Source organism: Rosa chinensis, chromosome 3 (assembly GCF_002994745.2).
Source record: "Rosa chinensis cultivar Old Blush chromosome 3, RchiOBHm-V2, whole genome shotgun sequence".
Lineage (NCBI taxonomy): Eukaryota > Viridiplantae > Streptophyta > Magnoliopsida > Rosales > Rosaceae > Rosa > Rosa chinensis.
In genome coordinates, this window is record NC_037090.1 from 32,369,471 (window position 1) to 32,394,886 (window position 25,416).

Sequence of the window (25,416 nt, forward strand, 5' to 3'; positions counted from 1 at the left end):
TATCTAGGACTTGGTGAGCGTTTGGCCATCTCGGCGGTGGGGAAGGTCATTTTCTTTTCTGATTCTGACCTCGAGATAAGTGCAAAAAATGTTGCATGGCGGGCCTTGGTTCTTTAATGGTAGCATGCTTTTGTTTGGTAAATATGACGGTTTGTCGGAGGTGGAGGACGTGCCGCTGCACTCCTTGGAGACCTGGGTGGTGGTGCGAAGGCTTCCGCCGAGGCTATGCAGTTACACACTTAGGAATCCCTCATCCTCACCAGAACTTCAATAGGGCGCTATCTGCATTCAAATCAATTTGCGCTGCAGCACCACAACCAACGCCTTAGAGTGGTTCTGGATCTCTGTAGGCATCTTTGGACGTCCCGCACTTTTGATATTTGAGGCGGGGGCTGTGGCGGATGTGGAGCTGCAGTATGATTTGATCAAAGGTCTTTGCTAAAACTGTGGTTGGCTTGTTCATGAAGTCGAGGGGTGCAACCAATTCATGGTGGCACATGCGGTGAAGACATAGGGATTGGAGGCGCGGGGTCCGGTTGTGATGTCGGCGGCGCGCTGTAGAGCAGTCTCATCTAGGGTTGCTGTGTTGCTAAAGGCGCCTAGGGCTTTTGCTGCACCTAGGGTTCCTCTATCCCCTAGGGTTTCAACATGGCCTCTAGGAGAGCGGATGCCGGAAACAAGAGAGGTGACCAAAAAGGCTCTAAAGTCGGTGATGGCACCGGCGGTAGGATCATTCAACTAGAGGAGTACTAGTGGAGCTGGTCTACACATACAGATTGAGACTGCTGCGTGCAATGTAATCCCTAGCTCTAAGGTTTTGATTCATGTTGCACAACCGGTTGGCCTGCCGGTTTCTAGTGGTGGCGCCGGGGGTAGGATCATTCAACTAGTGGAGCTGGTCTACACATACAGATTGAGACTGCTACGTGCAATGTAATCCCTAGCTCTAAGGTTTTGATTCATGTTGCACAACCGGTTGGCCTGCCGGTTTCTAGTGGTGGTGTTTCTTTTCCACTGACCTCTCTTTTCAAAATGGAAGGTTTTTCTACGTCTGACTTGTAGGCTATTCCAATCTGGGGACCGGCTGCTACGAAGTCCACTTCAGTGGTGCCACCAAAGGAGGTTGTTCCAAGTATTCTAAAAGTCAGGCAAGAGCCTCTATCTGAGCTGCTTCGGGTTGGTTAAGAGAACAAAGACTGCTTCCTTGTAGGTCACGACACCATTGGAGGTGGATGACAGCTTTGACCTACCCAATGCCAATGGAGTTACTCATATTTCTCCTACTAAGAAGAGGGGTCGTCCTAAGAGCAATAAGAACAAGTACACAACTAAGGGACCTAAGCCTTGGAGGACTAGGATTCCTATGCCTGGTCAGGAAGCTGAACCTGTTGATGAATTAGCTGAAGGAAATGCAGAAGCTGTTGGTACACTGGTAACTGTTGATATATCGGAGGCTAGTGCTATGGAGGAAGTGGCTGAAGGGGGTGACATTTTTCTTTTGGAAAATGCAGCCTCTTCAGCAAATGCTTGAAATATGATGCCAAGAGCGTTTCTCTTCATTTGTCTCCTCATTTTATAGCTCATGGATAAATTAGAATTTTTTTTTTTGATGTGCTTTCTTTTTCTTTCTTTTTTTTTAAAAAAAGGTATAATTGTTCAGGTAATGGTAAACTATTATGTATGATTTTGTAGAGCCGCATATCTCATTTCTCTCTACCTAGGGTTAGGGTTAGGTTTTTTCTGTGCAAACTTCAACAATGAGTTCTATTGATGCCATGTTGCTCGCCTTGCTTCCTCTCTTGCTATCGTTGAGGGGGGAAAAGCAGGTCGATCTGCGACCTACACAAAGGAAAGGTCTGCGTCAGGCAAATATTTTTTTGGTGCGACACTCACTGCTCGAGAGTACAAAGTTATATCCGTCTTGGGAATGTTCTACAATGCTTTGAGAGTGAATGGCTCGTTGCATGTTGAGGAGGCTGAAGAACAAAGGGTATGTTTCACGTTGTCAGACACGGCTATAATCATGCACCGATAGCCCTAGCGTACTATGACGGCGTCGCTAATATTAAATATGTTCCTTTCACTGCGTCCTTGTACTGGATCACACTATAAGGCATCCCTCAAGCTTTTGATCTGAAAGGGTGATAATAATCATCGGTTATACTCTTGGAGATTTCAAAGAGATTAACATGGTAAAAAAGTCGAAAACCGCTGGATTAGGGTGGAGATCCTCTTCACTTGTCCGCTGCCGTTCAAATGTTGGTATTGGGTTGAAGACGAGGTCGAGTTTCTCTGCAAGTTCAGGTATGATAAATTATTGGGTAAATGTGCTACATGTGGATTTGTCACTCATGTAGGACTCCCCTACTTGGGGCAACTTTGGAAGAAGATGACATTAAGCTAGAGCGCACCATTTTGGGTGCTCATACTATGGATGCTCAAACCTACGCTGGTGTTGCAAATGGTCGGTGTCTCGGCATCTGCATCTGATACAGCGACAACCGACAGAATGAACACAAATACTAAGGCTATAGTTTCGGCCTCTGGTCAACACCTAGTTTTTTGCAATTCTGTTCCAAACCAACTGCCAAAACAACTATTCCACAATCTGACAGCTTTGTTATAGCGTCCTCACCGTCAGGCTCATATTCATGAGCTGCCAAAGATGATGACAATTCCAGAAAGGCCAGCAGGTAAGCGGGGAAGTAGAGAGGAGGAGGGTGACTTTATCTCTCCTAAGAAACTGAAATTGAGCCTTGCAATGGGGAAGAGAATTGGAGTAGGAGATTTTGGGACTGGTACCATTGGTTGAAAATGAGGAAAATGCTGGTCAGTTGAAAAGGAAGCGAGATAAGCCTGCTGGTAGCAAGAATAAGTTGCCCTATGGTGTAAAAAAGAACACAACAAAGGCTGATGATGATACTAAGAGAACAAGGGCAGCCAAGAAACAATTATTGCCATATCTTGACAAGGTTGATGCAGCTTCAAGCTCCAACTCGAAAGGGAATGAGCTAGTTTTTTATTAGTTTTTATTTATAGTTTTTTTTTCAAGCATGTGTGAGTTTGGTGAAACTTCTATAAGTCTTCTATGATGTTTCTAGTCTCTTGTTTGTACCATAATTGCGTGCAAGTGAGGGCTAGTTGAATGATTTCTTTTCCGTAGAAGGCAAGGTTTAATCATTCTTGTATACTATAGCTTTAGGCAAGGTTTAATCATTCTTGTAAGCTTTGTAGACTATAGCTTTTTGGTTGTTGATCTAATGAATTTCAACTTCTATTTAAAAAAAAAATTATGTATGATTTTGCTGTCAATAAAATAGTTGTTATATTTCTGTAAAAAATAAAAAAAGACTTTGATTCTCAAATAAATAATATATGTTGATTAAATCTAATTAAAAAGAATTGATCTTGGATCTTAATTACACCAAAATATTCAATAAATTTAGTTTAAAGAAATCAGATTATTTTTAATTTACTTTTGTATTAAATGAGGGCGGCCACTAGACCTGTAAATGGACCGGATTTTGATCCGGATCCGCTCAAGATCCGTGGTTATTGGACTGGTTTGGATCGAAAATTTTGATCCATTAATGATCCGAATCCGTTAACCCGTTTATTTAACAGATCAAATACGGATTTAGATCGATTCGATCCGTTAATGATCCGGCCGATTTTCGTAATAATAAAAAAAAATTTAATATATTATTGTTATTTTTAAATATAAAATATAAAATATTAAGAATTTCTAATACAATTTTTTTCCAGAAATCTAAGGGACAGTCTATCACCCAAGATTCCAAGAACCATTAAGAATTTTGATAATGTAACTCTATTTTTGGTGATACTCTTCATGTTGTTTTAATATTTTATTAATATCTTATGAGGTATCATGATATAAATTTAATATTACCATTTAAAATTTTTAAATATTTGAAATTATAAATCGGATAAGCGGATCAGGTATCCGTTAATCCAGCGGATACGGATTCGGATCGAACTATCAATGATCCGCTAGGTTAACGGAGCGGGTTTGGATCAATTTTTTTTTTAAGTAAACGGATTTGGATTTAGGTCGATCCGATCCAAATCCGGTCCATTTACAGGTCTAGCGGCCACGTATAAAAACTAATTATTTTTTTTCTTAATTATTTTAGGCAAATATATAATTTTATAGAGTAATATAAGGAAATTCCAAAAACTTTGGGGTCGCAGGGCATGACCATTTTAATCGTTTTACGTCCCGCCATCGAACATAGAGAGAAAATAATTAAAGACAAAATTTCAGAATATTAGAGAGGACTCAAAAGGAATAAAGGAGAAGTAGATTATTTGTGAATCTACTTAATTAACGAGGTGAAGAAACTAATGTTGTCATTCAACTTGGAAAAAGCAGTTTTCAAGAAGTTATTGATATGAAGAGTTGGTATTAAACTTAATTAACTATGGGACAAGTGTAAATATTACACCGGGGGCGCCCGGGGGTGCATGACCATCTTTGGCCCGTATTACGTTTCGCCATTGAATAGAGAGAGAAAATAATTTAAGAAAAAAAAATTCAGAACATTAGAGAGGACTCAAAGGAATTAAAGGAGAAATAGATTGTTTGTTGAATCTACTTAATTAATTAACGACGTGAAAAAGCTAATGTTGTTATTCAACTTAGAATAAGCTAGTTTTCAAGAAGTTATCGACATGAAGAGTTGATTGCCAACTTAATTAATTATGAGATACATGTAAAAGTTATATTGGGTTGTGGGGTCATGACTATCTTTGGCTCGCATTACGTTCCGCCATTAAACAAAGAAACAAAGAGAGAAAAAAAATTCCAATTATTAGAGAGGACTCAAACAAATTAAGAGAGTGAAAATGTGAAGAAGCTAATGTTGTCATTCAATTTAGAAGAAGTTATCGACATGAAGAGTCGATATTCAACTTATTTAACTATGGAACACGTGTAAAAAAATTTGTGGTGCGTCAAATCATCCCAAACTGATGGCACGGGTTGACGGGAGGATAGAAAAATTTTACGTACTACGAGCAAAACAGACGCTGTCTCGTAAAATTTTTAAAACTGTTCCAACTCCGGCCTTGTAGATATTTCTATTTCCATTGGTCTGCTGTAACATTCACGTGGGAACAGCAACCCTACCCAAAATCAGAAAATCTACACTAAGACAGGTGTTCCCTTTGTGGAGCAGTGGTGATGGCTACTGGTCACTGGGTTTGTTACACGTGTCCGATCATGGTACCGACTGGCTTTCCATTTAGTACTATGATAATTGATAAGTCTATGGCTGCTATTTCCTGCTAAGAATCAGAGGTCCAGAAGCCGACGTGAAGCGATGAGGTCCTCTGGATGGGATGCAGCTGAGAGCTTGAGAAACGGACACCTATGTAGCAGTGTGATCTGGGTCCAGCATCGTTCATATTTCATTATCCAACTGAATTGGGATTGATAGGTATGACGTGACCCTCACTCGATCAGCTAGTTCAACTTTAATTTGATGATCGATAGAGAAAAGAAAAGTACCCAGAATCGTTCAAATTTTTTTTGTAATAGAAGGATACAACATGGAACATGTGTTGCTTAATTATATATTATGCAATTGATTTGAAGGTATCAAGTATTTGAACTGATTTTTTAATTATAATTATATGTCGGCAAGAGTTTCTGATTAAATAATGATAACTATTTGAAAACTAAAATGGACACTTAGTGGACTATACACCGAATAATAATAGTATACATTTTGGTGATATTATTCTAAATTATCGGTTTAGTATTAATTCGCTAAACAATGATAGCCAACAAATTTAGATGTCTTCTCCGCCATGCCTTGCCCAATTTTGGTAACATTATATGGATGCTGAGAGAGAGAGACAGAGGCTGAGGTTGTCGCCTTTTGAGAGATGAATGAATGTGGCCATGTGGGTGGTTGTCATGGTGGCCTGGAAGATGATGGAGTTGTGTTTTACCGGGTGATGGAGTGAAGGAGAAGTTGAACTTTTTTAAAGAGGTTTCTATCAAATATCTCACACTAGATTGATCAAATTATACTGTATATTAAGCATGAGTTTACTGTTACACCGTTCACAAGGGGGTAAAAAAGACTCTTATGTCCCTACTGTTTAAGGAGAATATCAGGCTGGCAGAAAAGTCGTTTTTGTCCTTATTTTTTCTCAAAATTGCAGGCTGCCATTCATGGGGTTGAAATGTCATTTTTAACCCTGTGTCCCTCTCTCCCGCATTGCTGCGGGGCTCAGCGACTAGTGTTAATTAGTTGTCAGAAATCTGGCATTGGACAAATAATATGTTGTCTAATTAATGGATCACACAAAATACGTACAAAAGATGAAACCATTAATTAAGAAGGAGCACAAAACCCTAGTCTTCAAAAATCAAAACTAAAACTTGTGGATCAAACATGGAACAAGATTGACGTTTGTCTAGCATAACAAAACCACTAGCTAGTGACACTTAATTTATGTCATACCTTTTTTTTTTTTGTTAATAATGGGTCCTTGACCCAAAGCCCCAAACAAAACTTATCTCACTTACCCCAACAACATATTTTTATTCCCACACACACAATTTGATGTCAAATGACTATTTTATCCTCAATCCAATTAAAGATTTACAACCAAATGCCTCTCTCTCTCTCTCTCTCTCTCTCTCACGACGGCGTGCAACAATGAGCGGTTTGATCTGATTTGGTGCCCAGAGCATTTTCTGGGTGCCCAAATCAGAAGTTTTTTTTTTTTTTTTTAAGTAATGGGGCAGAAGGTAATGAAAAAAATAATGGACCCAAAACGGGGCCCCCAAATGCAAACATGAACCACACTAATTGGCAGGGACTAGTTTAGTCTAGATTTTGATCCATGGTAATTGATTATTGAATGGAGTCTTGGTGTTATCCATTGTACCATTATGCTATGATTTTAGGTTGGTTTTACATTTTTTACCTTTATTCATGTTTTACTGATCACCAATGGTAATTGCTTTAGGTTGAGACTGCATGTTGGGGGCAATAGACGTCTATTGGGGGCAGAATTTTGGCAATCGAAAGTTATATTGGGGGTTAATAGACGTCTATTGAGGGGCAATAGACGTTTTGAATTAATGTAAGGGTGGGTCTATTCAGACCTCCAAATTTTCTTTTTGGACCTCTTTTAGTTTTAAAATTTTTCAAAATTCAATTTTACCCTTTCCAAAAAAAAAAACTCATGACAGCAGTTCTTTGTCTCTGTTGCAATGGAGGCGATGAGGAGGTTATCAATGGCTTCTTTCTGCTCATTGGTGCAAAGAGACAAAGGTAGGTGGTGTAGGTGGATAAGAAAGCCCCTACTATAAATACTGTTGCTTTTCTTTATCATCAATATGCTGATTTTATTGTTAAAGTATTACCACGTGGTAAAAGGATTAAGATTTGTTTTAAATTATTGCACTAAAAGGATTTTCGATCAACGAAATGGGGAGCCAGAACATTAAGATTTGTTTTTGCTTGTTGGCAGGGTACAAGTCACCAAGGTACTTAGAAACTGAGTTCAAGATTGGTGTGGCCATGTGGTGAAAGGGAAGGAAAAAGAGATTCATTTTGATATAATCTGAGGTGATGAATTCTCTATAGCATCACAGTTTATTTGATTCATCATCCTACTCCACATCACTATATTGGCCAAGGTAAAAGCAAAGGATTTTCTGGTTATTTGACCTTAAACATACTAATGTAAATTATATAATAATTCTTCAAACTAATGATTTATATTGGTTTAAGAACCTACTGAAATTAAAGAAGACCAGAAATTTTGAATACACGTGTAGATCCTCTTTTGAAAGAGGATGATTTTCATAACGATGTTCTAATGGAATTTGATGTTATGAGATTCATCTATGGTTGCAACTGATTATTGAAATTTTAGTTTAATGTTCCTTTGGAGAATGGTTCAGCTTGATACATGCTGAAAAGATGAGGTGCAGATAGAAATATAAGGGACAAAATTATTGGAAGTTTATAAGAAAAAAATTAGTGAGGAGGTCCAAAAACAAAATTTGGAGATCCAACTAGAATCACCCTTAATGTAATTTCCTTGTTTTTCTTCTTTAATCAAACTTTATTTGTCTGAATTTAAGGAGATTAATTCTCATTCCGGCGACCGAAAGTTCTATTGGGGGGCAATAAATGCCCAATAGACGTCTATTGGGGGTAATAAACCTTTCTGGTGAGGTTTTCAGAAATTTCCAGTGGGCGGTGGTCTGTGATCGGAATTAGGCGACCGGTGACCTGATTCCAGAATCCGGCGGCCGGTCGCCGGAATCCGGTGAAGTCCCCTATATGGTTTCTCTCTCTTCCATTCTCTCTCTCTCTAAGCAACAAAGGTGAGGGTAAAATGGTATTAAAAAAATAAAAACAAAAAAAAAATCTTAATGGGGTATTAGGGAATACCTCCTTAAAGTGTTTTGAGTAAGAGAGAATTAAAAAAACTTAATGAGGTAAGTGGGAAAAAAATCTCTAGAAATGGGGTAAATGGACAAAAACCCTTTAATAAATTAATGTTGTGAAAACCTATTGAACTGGTTAACAGGTTATCCATTTAAATATTGACACGTGTCATTTTAAAAAATAAAATTCACCATATTAACAGCACATTATATCTTAATATGTAATATTGTTCAGAAACATGTAACAAATATTGTCAAAATAATAAATATAGGGCCGGCCTGAGGCGGCCTTCTCAAGCCACCGGCTCTCAGGGGCCATGGAGGATTTCTTTCTGTGTATATGTTTACATATAGAATATATAGTTATTTTGTTTTCAAGTACTCGCTGTGTTGCTTCGCTTCAGCGGAAGTCAGATTAATTTGCAACCTCTCCATCGGTTTGAATCATGCTTCTCTCTTTCACTTTTGTTTTATATTTTTCAATCAGCTGAGTCAATTGTTTGGGGGTCTTTCTAAATGTACCCAGCAAAGTTCTAAGTATACCCAGCAAAAAAATGTATTTTTATTAATTACCTTTAATTTATGTTAAATTTAACCAACTGATTTGCCCAAAATGCCCTAAAAAACAATGTACCCAGCAAAACAAAACATACTCTACGACTCTACACGTCTTTACCCAGATCTTTATGCTTGTTCATCCCCAATTCCCCATCATGCCCTACCCAGATTTCAAGGTTCATGTTGTAAAGTGTAAACAATCTGAAGCTAATTACACCAGTTTAGTTGCATCATCTTCTAAAAATTGACCGCTCAAGCCTAAGTCCATCAGAATGAGAAAACCTTTGTCTCGTATCAGGTCAAGTGCCTTCCAAAGGGAAATTAAAAAATATGATTAGGTAAAAGCTTCCAATCATGAAAAGGATTAAATTATGTCCTACTAAAGCAATCAGGAACTGCTGAGAATGAAACCAGCAATAAGGAAAGTACATGGCTTGGGGGAATATGTCGGCCGCTGAGCAAATCAAGCAATAGGGGCCAAGTGTAGTAAACCACACTTTGGAATCTCTCTTCCTGGAAAGAGACATATGATTATATTGTTCTACATATATATGTGTGTGTGTGGAAGTTTTGTTGCTGCAATGCTGCAAGCATTATCCGATCATGGTTTTCATAGTGCTCAGAAGCACAAAACAAATAAATCTCCTGATCTCAGCTGGGTAGGGTATGATGAGGATGAACGAGCATAAAAATCTGGATAGAATGTTTTGTTTTGCTGGGTATTTTGTTTTCTAGGGCATTTTGGGGAAATTAGTTGGTTACATTTAACATAAATTAAAGGTAATTAAAAGAAAATTTTTTGTTGGGTACACTTAGAACTTTGCTGGGTACATTTAGAAATACCATTCTTTGGGCCCAGTTTCAACCTTCTTCTCCCTTTCACCTTTTTTTTTTTTTTTAATTCAATTTAATCATTTAAGTCAATTTTCATTGGTTCTAGCCATCAAAAAAAACTTATATTAACTATTTTTGTATTTCATAAATTTATGTATGAATAAATATGCATAATTTTTTTTGTTATTAATTCTATATTTACTTTTATCCAAAACATATGATTTTCCATAGATATTAATCGAGGTCTTAGTTCTTGCCCAAAATGGTCCTCCAAACCTGTTCCAGATTTCCCTCGTTTACATGTTATAGTCATGGACTCATGGTGCTTGAATGGTTTGCCACAAATCTAGTTCTGTAGATAATAGCCAATACTCTTGGTATGATGGATGAAACGTAGGATCCCGTCAGAAGATCAAGAACAGGATAGTTTCGTTTCTGTCAGTTCAATACGAAGTCTTGTTGATCAGATAGATACATAAAACATTAGACGTGATTATGTTTCTTGCTTGCAAGGTTCGAGAGACTGGCGTGGGAAATAAATCTAGAAAGAAGTGAAATTTTATGGCAATACAGTAAAAGTAATCCGAGAAAATTAGAAAGAGATTTTGAACTGTTGCAAGATTTTTCGAGAAACAAACGATCAAAAGAATCAGTACTAAATCAAGATATTGCGAAAGCAGAGAAACTTTTTTTTTTTTTTTGGAAGAAGATTCTCTTGTATGTAAATATGTGGTACATACATTATCTGTTCTATCAATTATTTATCTCGACAAACCCTTAATTCATTGAATCTACCACATATAGCCTGTGGAATTTTGCATCCTGGCATCTGTCTTCGGATCCATCGGAGATGACCCTAGAGTCTATCATGGACTAGATCCCTCTATCATTTGCATAATGAAGTGAGCCTTTAATTATAAGGTTCTTTTGTTAGGTGTGGCCAACTTCACACTTCGCTATTCTCTCCCACTTAGGGTTTTGGAGACATTGCAAAGTGATGGCCCTCATAAGGGAAATGGTAGAGGCAGCTCCATTGATCTCATGCGGCAGTGTAATTAGCCGATCAATACCATCAACGTGAGTATGCCTGCGTGTGCTATATAGGGTAAAATGTAGCATGAAGGAAAATTGCGCATAGCAGAAAACATATACATGTTTGCATGATTAAGCAGAGCAAAGCCAACTAGATCGACCTAACTCATATATTTCTTAACAGCGATTTTGGGAATATAATTTGGGAATGGTGCCTTATGTGACCTCGGGTACTTCCCTGCATTAATGTTTTGTTTCACTTTCAAGCAATCAAACTATCAAAGGGATTGAATCACATACCCCTCCTCGTACTTGCACAATCTTTGATGTATGGGATCGGAGTAGAGCAATTCCGGCAAGTATTTTTGCAGCTTCCATGGTGAGAGATATCGCCCAGCCGTATGGCCCGGGTGCCCAAAAGGAACCGCTCGAAAGCAGAGAAACTTGGCATGGGATGCAACAGTATTACTCGAGGTCTCGAGCACAAATTTCATTAGGTTTACTTTCAAAGAGTTCTTGAGAAAACAAAGACTCAAAACACAACTTTCACAGACTCGAACACTCGTGGGTACTCTATATATTTGGGCAGACCGCAGACAGATTGCTGGGGCTTCTCTTTTCTGGCTCAGCTTTTTCTTTAAACCGGAGCTCCATTGTCAGTTCTTCTGGGCAACTTTTGTGCAGCAGTCTGAGATAGTTGGAATTACGTGATCAATCACTCCAATTGTCACTCGCTCCATTTTTAATATTCCTTCGGCTAAGCTTATCTTTCCTTGTCCTTGTTGTTTTCCATTGTTTCATAGATCAATTACATTCATCCATTTGTACACCCCAGATGAAACTTACAAATTACATCATTCGTATTTTTTCATCTAACTAATGACAACAAAGAGAGAGGGAAAGAGCCAACCACATCACACAGGGTGAAAGACGAGAATATTTACGATCCAAAGTAATACAAAACAAACTTTTTGCCTACAAATATTCAGCATGAGCTACTGACATTCCAAGTTTTCTGTACATACAAAGAACTTCAGCTATTCATTAGAAACAATGACTGAGCAAGAATTAAAATCATTCTTTTGAAACCAGAATGAGAATGAAGCTGGTTTCCTCCAAGGGTAGATTATAACTTGCAGAACATTTGCAGAAGTGTCATCATGACACCTGCCTGAGAATTGCTAGAAACATTACTCGATTGAGTCGATTCAATAACTAATCTAGAGGTGAATAAATCTCATTTCTCAATTTTCAATAAACAAAACTAATTTTGTCAACAATTTTGGAAATGGTTGGACTACGTGTTTACATATGTACAAACCCTATGAAACTAGTAATGTGAATTGATTATATTGACCACATTAGCAATATGATTATAAATTGATTCTGGTATCCAGAATATGTTAGTTAGGCAGTTGCTAGCTCAGGACCTTTTGTTTTGTTGTTTCTTGCTGTCGAGGCAGTGCTGTGAACTGCTGGTATCCTTGCTTGACCACCATCCACGAGCTTGAGATTTGATAAAGAATCTATCAACGCTTCAGCAGATTCTGAAATGTCTGTTTCTACTGCATTATTAATCTCGGTTTCCTGGATTGGTTCGTGATGGTTTTCAAGTCCAATATCCAGTTCTAGTTTCTTGAACTCCTCTTCGATATTTTCTTCATCATCCGTAACTGAGTACAGGGGGTTGATTCTGCAAAATCCAAAGACACTCAAATTGAATATAATAACAAGCCTTTCCTCCATGATAATACTGCAACCCACCAATTCAAAAAGATCTTTACTTTAAATTTTCTGTTGAATAAGAAATTACCTATAACATTTTCTAATTGCTTTAATGTATCAATGCTCTCCTCAATTTCTTGTAGGCTATCTTCGACTTCTTCCATACTAATCCTATTTTCCTTTATAGCTTTAGCTCCAATTTGGATGGCTTCAGAAACCTGACAACAAGTCAAAATGAATGTCTTACTAAAGAGTTACATGGTCAAAAACACTTCGATTGCTTCCTATATTTAGAAGCTAATCTAAAAAGATTATCTTTCCTCCTAAAATTACCTTCTTTGTCAATTCAGCATTTGCGATAAAATCAAGCACTTCCACCACTCTGTTCAAGAAGTTTGCACATTTTTCTCTACTCTCATTCGCCAACTTCAACTCCCTTGCATGCCGCAGAGCCACTTTCTTGTTTCCGGAATGCAAACAAGCTAATGCTGATTTTCTTAACCTATACATAGATACAATCACCCCCCATCAGGAAAACATACTTCTTTGGAACCATAGTGTCCTTTATCCCACATAAAAAGTTAAAAACACATATTTAATTAAGAAGGCATACAGGATAAGCTCTATAAGAATCCTACATGGTTGGACCCAGTATAACTATGACCAACCAATAGCCTCTGGTTATCCTATGGGGACCAATGTCAACGAATTTTTTCAACAAGCCAGCTACAGGCCTGATATCCAAAATGGGTCGTGCAAATTTCATGTCAACCCTGCGGCTAAAGTTAGTACAGTAAATGTTCACATATGCCTTTATAACTATCCATGTCTTAAACTAGCATCTATGTCATTGTCTAACACTGATGGAGAGCATTCTTAAGATATGTAAGCCTATGCTCTTTGATTCTAAACCAAGAAATTCCAGCATATAAGGAAGTTTAAGAGTGAGAAGTAGTTACGTTTCACAGCGGCGGTCAATTACATCAAGTTGTTGTTGAAGTCTCTCTCTCGTCCAATTCAAGTGCAAAACATCACGATCTAAACTTGAAACACTAGGAACAGAAGATGCTGAAATGGAAACTTTCACACCCTGAAAAAGGAAAATAGAACGCATCAATACTACAAAAAGTAAGTTCAACATCTAAAACTTACAAGGTCATTTAGAAAAAATGATTGCAGTAGAATCATTCATGTACTTCATTTGCAACACTATTTGCTAACTGTGTGTTGATGCATTTCCTTTCAGCTATTGCATCAACTTTCATCGCATTGGCAGAATGAATCATAAGTCGGAGAGATCCAAGTCAGTCTCATTTCCAAACTCAAACAAAGCAAATCCATTGTACGATTATGAACAATGGCAATCAAGCAGAGATGCGAAAGATGCAGGGTTCCATTAATACTGCATAAGTATAAGAAGTATGTACCTCGAATAAGTCTCCCCTGTTGGGAAGTGAGAGATACCGCGCCTTGCCTTGCGCAGACAAGTGAGACAAGATTGCAGAACCTTCAAAGGGTCCTCCACACAAGTCCCGGAACCTCTTCATGGTGACAATGCACCAAGAATTCCAATGGCATTCCGACAAACCTTCCACAATTTGAACAGCTTTATCCTACACCACCACATAACCCAACATCAAAAAAAAAAAAAAAAAACCAAATTCAAAACACTAGCACCGCAGTAACTAATTATCACTCAACAGTTAAAAAAAAAAAACAAGAATCACATGCCTTGAGAAGTGGGGTAAGAACGAGACGCTCATGGGACACAAGAAGCTGAGGAGTTGGGGTTGATGAAGCAAGGCCAAGCACGGAGCTGGTGACTCTTCTGAAAATCTGGGAGAGACGACCCGAAGTGGGGTCCGCAACATCCACAGTGGGCACAATTTCACCTTCATTGTACATCACAAACTGGAATAAACAAAACCGCAGTCAATTTAGGGTTTTGGGAAAAATTTACAAATTCAAGAAGAAGAAGAAGAAGGAGATGAGTGGGTGTGGGTTACCAAAACGTCGTCGAGGCATAAGGGAGTGAGTCCTCCTCGATTGAACCAATGGGTCTTTAGGTGAGAGGGTCGGATGATGAAGAGGCCTAATTGCCGAGCGATGGTGAGAATCAAGTTTCTCCAGAAGAGGTAAATGGGTTCCCAATCGGATCGTTGGCCACTGAAGGCTTTGAATCGGGCTCTGCAAACCAATTCGTCATCCCAATCTTGAACTTCCTTCCTGATCCACTCTCTCACTTTCTCGCTCTCTTCCATTTTTCCGTTTCTGCTTTTGCTGAAACCAACTACTTCTCAGAATTCAAACAAAACCCCATAAAAAGCACCGGAATACGTCGTCGTTTCGCACATTTATGAGAGCCCACTTTTTCTTTTTTTTTACCTTTGTTGATAGAGAGAGCCAAATAGGCAAATACGTACTTTTAGAATTTAATGGCACGTTTACTTACCTGGAATGGAAAATAATCATGAATCGAAGACAATTGGAATGAGAAAAGAAAGGAATCGGTATTGATTCTAGAAGAGTTGATTCATAAACTCATCACCCTCCTTCGTAATCAAATTGTTGAGTATTCAGGAATCGATTCCTTATAAGGAGGTGTGACCTACATCCATTCTGATTCCTTCATGTGTTAGTAAAGGCATGAATGCTTTTATCCAGAATCATTCCAATGAGTGTTAGTAAACATAAGAATAATTTTACTCCGTAATCATTCTCTCCCATTCCAAGTAAGTAAACGTGCTCTAAGGTTTATAGTTTAGGAATGTTGTCCATTACATTAATGTACCAATACATCAAGCAAATTTAGTTCAATTCAAGAATAGACTAGTTTGATATAGAAATAGAGTAGTTTCATACTAATCTACCAAATATCAATGAATGAAACATGTCTACCTCTAAATCGAATTTAAATTAGGGGCTGTGACCACTTACCCAATTTTTGGCTAAAAATTGCCCACTTACTCCACCAAGAGTTTTTTAACCCCATTTATCCAATCTAACAGTGTTTGACAGTATTGCCCTCATTTTAATTAACAAATTAAACTCATATCTCTCTCTCCTCCCCCTCATCGATTTCTCTCTCTTTCTCTAACCTCGTCTCAGGCTCTCTTTCTCTCTCTCTCTGAGCCACTACGCCCACCACTCCACCGTCGATGTCGGCCTCCACCGTCGTCGCTCCGTCCCACCGTCGGACCACCAGAGGATGACACCATCTAACTCCACGATCCCAACCCCTCTGGGTTTCGCCGGTTTTGTTCATCAGATGTCGGTGGAAACTCCGAAGCTCCACGCCGGAAACGGGTCTGGGCTTCCCTTGCAGGTCTCGGACGACGTCAAAACTGTGGTCTATTGGGGGGTAATAGACAGATTATTGCCCCCCACTAATTTCTTAACTGTGGTTAATTAATCACTTAAATCAGAGTTTTGATAAGTCTTATGTTGTTTTGAGTTTATTAAAGTACAATAATCTGTCAATGATAGTTAAGTGAAGGGTTCTGACTTAAAACGAAGACATTATTTGGGGGCAGTAATGTGTCTACTGCCCCCCACTAAACCATTAAAACTTGCACTAGTTAAGTGAAGGGTTCTGACTTCGTATGAAGACATTATTTGGGGGCAGTAATGTGTCTACTGCCCCCCACTAAACCATTAAAACTTGCACCAGTTTCAAGGATTTACAGTGTATTGCACTTTATCACAAACAAATCAACAAGAGATGATTACTGTCTCCTAAGAAAGACATTATTGGGTGGCACTAATGTGTCTACTGCCCCCCAATAGACCATCAAACATTACACCGCTTCCTATGTTTCACAGATTATAGAAGTTATTCACACTCAAAACAACAGATAATGTCTAAAAACCCACATTTTGAGGGTCAATATTCTGTCTACTGCCCCCCACTAGACTGACACAAACCACACAATTTTTTTCATTTATTGACTACTGCAATTTAACACTACATTTACTTTGAAATAGCAGTTTTCAGTCCGTCAATAAATAAAACAGTCATCATTGGCCCCCAATACAAAGTCTACTGGGGGGCACTAATGTAACAACTTTTATGGTTATGACTGCACAATAGCAGATAGCAGTTTTCAGTCCCAGATAGCAGTTTTCAGTCCGTCGTCGATTACTTCAGAAGGTCAACCCCGGCCTCGCCGAGCTTCTAAGCGACGAGGACCGTTGGCTTGGCGTCGAGCTTGGCCGCGGAGAGCACGACGACGAGTTTCGGCGCCGTGATGGCGAGAGCAGGCGTTGTGAGCGACCTGCTGGAGGGATGGAGGGAGGGAGAGAGGGAGAGAGAGAGAGAGAGAGAGAGAGAGAGAGAGAGAGAGAGAGAGAGAGAGAGAGAGAGAGAGAGAGAGAGAGAGAGAGAGATCGGTGAGGGGGGAGGAGAGAGAAATCGGTGAGGGGGGGAGAGGGCAAAAAAGTCCCAAAAATAAATAAAAAGAAGAAAAAAAGAATTAATTGGGTAAATGGGAAATAATCCCTTAAAGTGTTTTGGGTAAACGGAGTTTAAAAACAGTTAGTGGAGCAAGTGGGCAAATTTTAAGCTAAAATTGGATAAATGAGCATTTTCCCTTTAAATTAATCTACTTGATTTATCAAAAGAGAGAGAGAGAGATCGGTGAGGGGGGAGGAGAGAGAAATCGGTGAGGGGGGGAGAGGGCAAAAAAGTCCCAAAAATAAATAAAAAGAAGAAAAAAAGAATTAATTGGGTAAATGGGAAATAATCCCTTAAAGTGTTTTGGGTAAACGGAGTTTAAAAACAGTTAGTGGAGCAAGTGTGTAAATTTTAAGCTAAAATTGGATAAATGAGCATTTTCCCTTTAAATTAATCTACTTGATTTATCAATATATTTAATATACTAGACAACCCAGTTTAGTTTAATGGGTAATACGGCATCATGGCAGTTGCTATAGTCATTCATCTCAACCAGACAACCATAACCCAATGGGCATTGAGTAATGTTGTAATGGTTTGAGCACTCCATTTGTCTACAAACTTATTCTACAACACAGGTTATGCAATGTCTTGAGAAGTATACTTGCTGGCCAACTGTAAACCGTGTGCATATCTCATACCTTATGGAAATAATATTCGTCACCTAATACAGATCATATTGTAACGAAATGACCAGAGTGAGAATAGTTCCTTGTCTTTACAAATTATCCAGAGTGAGAATAGTTCCTTGTCTTTACAAATTAATAACCTAAGTCATAAGAAATAGAGAAATCGGAGAAATCGCTGGTATATTTCTAAGCAGAAATGTAACTTGCGAGAAGCAAATCTCCATGCCTGTCTCCAAGTATAATCCAAGTCCTACTTGTTTCCCAGTGCAGCTGTACACATCACACTCATCAACTTAGAATTCCCTCTCTCAAACAGGAAGCTAGTTGGCGCTTTAACTGGAGCATCTGCCCACGTCTCGTCTGCAATAAATGAGGACAAGGTTTAGACGCTAAATCTCTGCTAGACTGTTAGAAAAAGTATTAAAAAGATAGGAACTAATTCATATATCCTGTACTAACAAGGTCTATTAAGTGTCACGCACTAATTAGGGATTTTCAATCACTATGTGCAGCCAGCCACCTATAATATGTGTTTGAAATGGAAATGATCTAGTAGCCACATATTCCATATGGTGCAACCGAATATCTAGATTACAATAAGGAAAACTTGCCTCGTTCATGACTTTGATTCTTTTTTGGGCATCGTTCAGTTGGTTCTCAATTGCTTCTTCCACTTGTGAGACAAGCTTTCGGTGTGATGCTTCTGCAAGTAAACAAAAGCAAAAAATTCAGCAGAAATTGGACATCAAATGATTTGAAAGTCAAAACTTTTAATTCATCAAAGGGAACTGCTAGCGCATTGCTTTCCGAATGAAGAGAACAGCAATTCACAGCATTATCTGGGTTTAATTGCAACATGTCAATGCAGCCATGCAAGAGAGAATCTAGACTTTCATTCATCATAGTTGTACCAAGAAGGACTAGAGATGTGTAGATTTGATGCATCAATCACATGTAGGCAGGCAAAGTATGCATGGTCTCCATTGTAGTTTGCATGGAATTCAAAGCACTAAACTCTGTTTACTCTAAAATGAGTTCACATGGTTTTCTCCCATTCGTTCAAGATCGGGATAAATTTTAATTTTTCAACATACTAAACACTATCATTGCAAGGCAGTATCTGCTAGGTAGCTTCTTAAATTTATGATTTATAGGGTAATCTAGTCTGGCATTACATACACCTACCTATACAATCAAATCTCAATATGAAATGAAGCAACAAATTAATACAATATCGGAAAGAAGAGAAGATGCCATACTTTGCTTTTCCACAGTTCCCTTAAACTCTGTCTGGTACACTTCCAGACCTTCAAATGTACTTCTGCAATCCTGAAGATGCTGATTGACCTGTTCCTTGAACTTGTCACAAATCACTTTCAGTTGTCCTTGTTGCTCTGCATGAAGAGACCATCCCACATACAATAAACCAAAACAGAGATTGAATCAATACACTGACATGCAATCTCTCAGCACTAAACTAGCAAACTATTCCAAACCTTCCAAGATAATAATTATACATTTATAATTTTATATACATAACTAAACTATTTTCCACCTTCAAGTTATCTCCTTTTGCTGTCAATTGGAATGGTATAACCGCATGATCCACTAGAAAAGATGTACAGACCTCATAAGGCTATAAAGAACAAACTTTCCATTCATCTGTAGCTTTACCTAACATAGGACAATTTTGCAACAATACAGGAAGCTAACTGTGGATATACTGTTCTCTTAAATTGATCATTTCATTGAAACCCATTAATAACTGATGGCAAGAGTGCTTGAAGATGCATCAAAAGATAAACTCTGCTTATACATCTTTGAAAATCTAATATGTGTGCACTAAAGGACTGTGGTTCAGGTTCATGTTTGGATCAGAAAATTATCAAATCACACTTAAGCAGGACATTAGAAGTATGGACTTAAGAAACATGTGGTCAATATTAAAACTAGGAAAAAAACAACAAACTAAATCTGTCATTGATATAACTTCTCCTTACCCTCAAACCTTGTTTCCAGCTTTTTTCTCTTTGATTTGCCAAGGTTTGTAAGCTTTCCCCTGAAAAATCATCACAAACACACTAAGTTATTGATATCTTTAATAGGGAAACCTGCTTGTTGAAGATACCTACATGTCTGTTTGAATCTGAGACTCTACATTCTGCAGCTGCAACTGAACCTCCGCAGCAACAGACATCAAGATTTCAGAGGATTTCCTTGTAGTTGCTGTCTTCATTTTGGTATTTAGTTTTTCTAGTCCCAAAGCAAATAGTTCAACGGCCCTAACAAGTGAAACAAAAGTTTAACCACATACAGAATGTGCATACAGATGACTAGTTGTATTTTGCATCAAAGAACATATGTGCACACACACAGACAGAGAGAAGAACAACCTAGCCAATCCATCCACTTCATTAGGCTCTGAAGGTTCCTCAACGCAATTATCTACTCCAGTCCCTGTAAAAATAGAATATGATGCAAATTATGCAGTTTGCCTTTAATAGATGGTAAAATAGGAATATAGGGCTGATATCATTATAAGTATGCCTTCATGGATTCAAAACATTTTATAGAAACAGTTTGAATTTAAATTTTTCAGCATTACTAGTTTCTGCAGAGAATGAATTCTATCTAAGCACGTGCACAAGACAGTCAGGTAAACAAAGTAGCCATCACTCCAATTGGGGGGAGTGGAAGAAACATATAGTGCCATCTTCCAACATACAGTTGAAGTATCTAATATCTATAGATGCATAACCAATCAGGAACCTTAATATGAGCAACAATTCATGTTTTCTAACATTCGTTTGTCATGCAGTGAACAGAAGTGTGCCAATTGTACATACATTTATGTCCTTGAATAACTGGAGAACCTTCTTCAAAAGTCTCCAAGTCCCTCTCCTCTGATGATGATAAAGACCGTCCAGATTCTGCATCATTTTTCTCCATGTCAGGTGATGTTTTCATCAATGGGGAATCCCTGATCTCCTCAGAGGCATCCTGAAATTCAATAAGGAAATCCAAAAGGCAGAAGCAGAATACTTGCCAAAAGTGGCACACAGGAAAACTATCCTATTGAAACCATTTGATAATAAAGGATACAGAAGATTGTGTTTGAGCATTTTCAGAAAAATCTTGTTTTGAAGTCGAGGAAGTTCTGAAACAGCGAATATCTCCCACATCAAATCGCCTCTCCGTTGGTGCAGGACTACTACAATCTGCCCTTTGGTCTGATTTTGGGATTGAAGGAGAAGAACTTGACATGCGTGTTCTGATTCCAAATGTTGGACTTAGAAAATTATCTTCTGGTATTACAGCACTCTTTAAGCTTGGATTTTCACTATCTTCTCGTTGGTTCTTACTCTCTGGATTGTCACAATCCCCAAATTTCTTGCTTTTCAGTGGTGAGTGGCACATTTCTTTCTCTGGGATAGTTTTCTCCTGTTCAAGAAACTCTTTTTCATTGTTAGGTAGAGAACCATGAAGACCTCCCATTTTAGTACCTCCAGAACAAGCTTTCTTAGCAGGTGGTTGTTTTCCCCTCCTATTAATGGCTTGCTTTATCTTAGTTGAATTATCCTTTTCAGGAAGGCAGACCTCATGAGTCTCGGTTCTGAAACCTGTATTCTCTCTCTTCTTCTGAAACTTTGAGGATCTGCCAGCAGAATCCTGTAGTGTCTCAAAGCATTCTTGTTCAAAAGAAAATACAGTATCTCGCTGTTTCCGTTTGTGGCCAGAAGATGGGGTAGGCTTTGCAGTTGTCTTCCCTACTTTGGCTCGGCCTCTCTTTGGGATCAAAGAACGAGTGACAGGTCTCCTGACAGTGTTCTCAGGACTTTCAGAGTCCGTTTCTATGGTATCTGAATTTTGTCTAGGTTTGATAAATGCATCACCCTTTTCTTTATACTTGTCCTCTAGTTTATCAGAGCTCTTTGTCGACTTGACGGTATCAGCCATTTGATCAAATTCTGGTTGAGGATTTAAATTATCATCACCAACCTCAGGTTCCTGAGATTTGGTGTGCTGATCATTAGGTGAAGCAGCAGCTCCCAATATATTCCAAAGCTTCATTCTGAGTGTTTCAGTTCTTGTGTTTTCCTGTGCATCTGTTTTGTCTGCTAGCACCTGCTTATCCGGCATAATAACTTCCTGCGCAGTTGCAAATGTGAAATCCTGAACTTCCTCCACAGTCCCATTAATCACTCCCCTCTTTTTGTAGGTAACTCCACTAAACTTCTTATGCTTGTTATCACCAGACTGTAGAATCGAGGAAGAGTTTGCGCAAAACTCAACTGAATATGTAAGTGGTGTGGTCCTTGCTCCATCAAGTCTGTACTGCCTCTTACTAACAGATGATAATTTAGAGGCTTGTTTTGCATGAAGAGCAGTATCTGAAGTCAGTATTTCCTCGTGGAAGGGTCTGGTACTGATCCATGGGGAACTCACATGCTCTGGATTTTTAGTTTCTTTTGTTGTTTTGACAGCTATAACTTCTTCTCCGTTGAACTTTCCCTGTATGGTATTCGCTATGTTAGTATTTACTGTTTCTGCATTTGGCACCACAACCTCCCTTTCCTTTGCACATCCAGACTTTTTCTTGGCTATTGAGTCCACCACAACTCCAATTGACATCTTCCTAGATTGGCTTGCTGGGTGATTAATGCTTCCATAGCTCCAGCAATTGCTTGTTTGATCCTGAAATATGGCATTTGAGTTTAGCATTAGACTTTTTGTTTCAGACTCAAACTAAACTGCAAAACTTCACATCCCTTTGGCCTTGCAAATCCCAATTCCACTTTTGTTTTCTTCATATTTGTTTCAGATGAAGATAAATTTAATAAACCTCAAACTATTTATAGCCAGTGACTAATACTTTTGATTTCCAGAATTCCGCAACACAAATCCGCAATCTCTTAAGAGTTAAATTATGCACAGCCAGATACAACTAAATTAGTATGTTAAATCAAGTAAACCAAAACCACACCTGTAGGGATCATTCCAGATGACACAGTTGATTGAAAACCATACTGGTCATTTATGAGCTAGATAAACCATAGACTGAGCTACAGCCACAAATCATGTACCATCCAACGAAAAAGGAACACCAAAAGTCCAAAAGTGCAATTGGAAAGAGTTACAGATTATGGACCATCCAACAAATAAGAAAAGAAAAAGCAAAAGTGTAACAGGAAAGCTTCCACACGTTATACAATTAGCTATACAACTACAAGATTTCAAAGTTGTGAATGCTTACATCTCGCTTATATTTTTGTCTTCCAGCCTCCATCTAGAGAACACAGAAGCAGAACAGTCACAATTGTAACCTGAACAATAGACCGAGAAATTTAGTTAAAGAAACAAACCAAGCTATAGAAAGTATGGGGGCTAAATCTGTGTTTATGTGCTGAAGAACAAATGTGTGATATGAACCAATAGAAACTCAATTGATAATATGGTTTAAAATTCAGAAACTACTCAATTGATAATATAATTAGCAATCTTAGTTTTCTGACCAACCAAACATGGTTTAAATTTCAGGAACTACTCAATTGATGATATAATCAGCTCCAAATAAATGTGAACATCAAAGGAGAACCACCTAACTATATCAAATAGGCAGAGAACGAAAAAATCAACGATCAGTAAAACCCTAGCAATCACGATCCATCCAATTCTCGTGTATAACACTTGATTGATTCTCAATTACACTCGTCTAACCCTACAATAACACGAAGAAAACCCTAATTCGTCGAGAATTCAAGTTCCGGCTCCGATCTGTCAAGGATTTAACACTTTGGGCTCCGAATCTGGTTCAAGCAACAATCGGAGCAACGAAAAGAAAATCTGAGAAAGCGAAGAGAAGTTGCTTACAGGTTGTTCGGATCCGATAACCGACGAGCTTGAGGTTGCCGATGACGAAGCTGAAGAGGGCTCGTCTGGAAGAGAGAGCCGAACCAAACAGCGAGAGAGAATTAGAGACCCCAATTTTTGTTTTAACTTTATTTTTGAAATGAAAGAGAGAGAAGGCAGAGAAGCAATTTGAAAATTAGTGAAAATGCAAGGCGGGAAAAAACATGTGCGGGACGATCCAAAAGCCAGGGGTAAAGGAAAGTGAAATTAAATTTTTAGAAATGGCTAGGTTTTCAAAATTACCTAATTTGTTCCATTATATCACGAAATAAAATTTGCTAATTTGTTACATTTTCGTTTATAATTTCTTATTCCAAATCCTACAAATTAACTAATTTATTTTCATCAAATTAACTAATTTTGAAAAGAGTGAGACTATAACACCTTATAGGCTACTTAGTTCACCCTACAAATTATGTTTTTGTTATAAAAACTATTTTTTTTTAGGAAAAATTGTCTGTATGGTACCTAACATTTTGCTCCTTATAATTTTGATATCTCATATTTTGAAAATATTAATATGGTTAGGGATGGCAATAGGGCAGGTTAGGGATGAGGATCACAATACCATCTCTATCTCCGGTGTCATTCTCAATCCAAATCCCCGCCCCAATCCCCAATAAAAAAATATTTGGGATTCCCCGTCCCCATCCCCAATGAGGACTAAGCCTCCAAAGCCACCCCAAATCCCTAATAAGAATTTAATAAATAAAATAATTTTTTTCTCATATTGCCTTTTTTAAAATCAAAATCTACAACAAATAAAATTAAAACATGATTAAATTCATAAATCATAATTAGTGAGTGCAAAAGTCAAAACACCATTAAAGTAAAAGTGTGTCCATTAAAGTAAAGTAGTAACTAACTCTAATGTCACGTCTATATGGAGGGCAGTATGAAAACTCTCGCTATCCTAGCGTCGCCAGTGACAGACGGCATCAATGGGAGCCACCCAAGCCTTCCAATCAGCGCTTTTATCAGCGACCGAGCACAGCTGCTATGCCTGTGGCCGCTCCTACATGTTTCTAGCCGAAGTTTCTCCGATGTGGGAGTTCTTGTGGAGGTGGTTATTGATGGTGACGATTGGGCGAGGTGGCTTTTGGCCATGGCCTAGGCGTGGCCAACTCCGACAATTATTTCTGGGCGGCCTTTGGTTCCTGCTTTGGTGGTTATGGATGCTGCGATGGTTTGTGTCGAGGCCTGAGTTGCAGATTGCGGTGGTGACAGGTGGTTATGGCTGGGTTTCCAGATCCAATGGGACGTGGTTGTTATCGTTGGGATTGATGGAGATCTTCGAGGGAGGAGGCTGGTCCTTGACTTGGTGGCTGGGGTGGAGGTGAACATCGTCCGGCAGCTGGAGTGTGCCACTCTGGGTGTCCAGATCAGCCTGGGTTTCCTAAATTTCAAGTTGCTATGAGGCCTATGTCCATTGTGTTGACAGGCCAAACCTATTCTTGGGTTTGGATTTGGGACTCAGGGACCTGTACCCAGCTTGTGCTCTAAGGGTCTCGCATCCTTTACTGCTGTTGTTGTTTCAAGAGATTAGCCCTAAAGACACCTATCCTGCTGGGCTGTGGTGGTCCAAAGTGTGTTCCTGTTGGAATTGGGTTCTTTGGTGGACCCTGCGAATAGGCTTTATTTCTTCAGGGTTTTGTATTTGGGATCCTAGAGGAGCATTACCCTGCAACTGGAGGTTCGAGAAAATGGCAAAGGAAAGCCTTAGGATTTCCTGGTCTTCTTGCCTACTACTAGAAAGTTGGTCTTCTATTACTTTCATCTTAGTTTTCTCTAGTTATACACCAATTGAGGTCTCTAGGCGACTAGGTTTACTATTC

General features: G+C 38.6%; 2 protein-coding genes across 2 annotated transcripts; both read right to left on the reverse strand.

Annotated features, from left to right (window-relative positions):
- Positions 1–12,067: 12,067 nt before the first annotated feature.
- On the reverse strand, positions 12,068–14,904 carry LOC112192919 (charged multivesicular body protein 7). Its single transcript, XM_024332859.2, is given in 8 exon segments — positions 12,068–12,546; positions 12,549–12,557; positions 12,678–12,807; positions 12,923–13,091; positions 13,549–13,679; positions 14,017–14,202; positions 14,321–14,500; positions 14,596–14,904. Coding segments are annotated over 8 exon segments (1,335 nt in total). The 5' UTR covers positions 14,851–14,904; the 3' UTR covers positions 12,068–12,271.
- Positions 14,905–17,646: 2,742 nt separating this feature from the next.
- Positions 17,647–23,714, reverse strand: LOC112193311 (meiosis-specific protein ASY3). The gene is made up of 10 exons (XM_024333396.2): positions 23,543–23,714; positions 22,926–22,995; positions 20,774–22,366; positions 20,518–20,671; positions 20,065–20,128; positions 19,804–19,953; positions 19,672–19,730; positions 18,931–19,065; positions 18,283–18,374; positions 17,647–18,031 (listed from the first exon to the last, which is right to left on the reverse strand). The coding sequence occupies exons 2-10, from the start codon at positions 22,956–22,958 to the stop codon at positions 17,960–17,962; spliced, it is 2,352 nt and encodes a 783-aa protein (XP_024189164.1). The 5' UTR covers positions 22,959–22,995; positions 23,543–23,714; the 3' UTR covers positions 17,647–17,959.
- Positions 23,715–25,416: the final 1,702 nt, after the last annotated feature.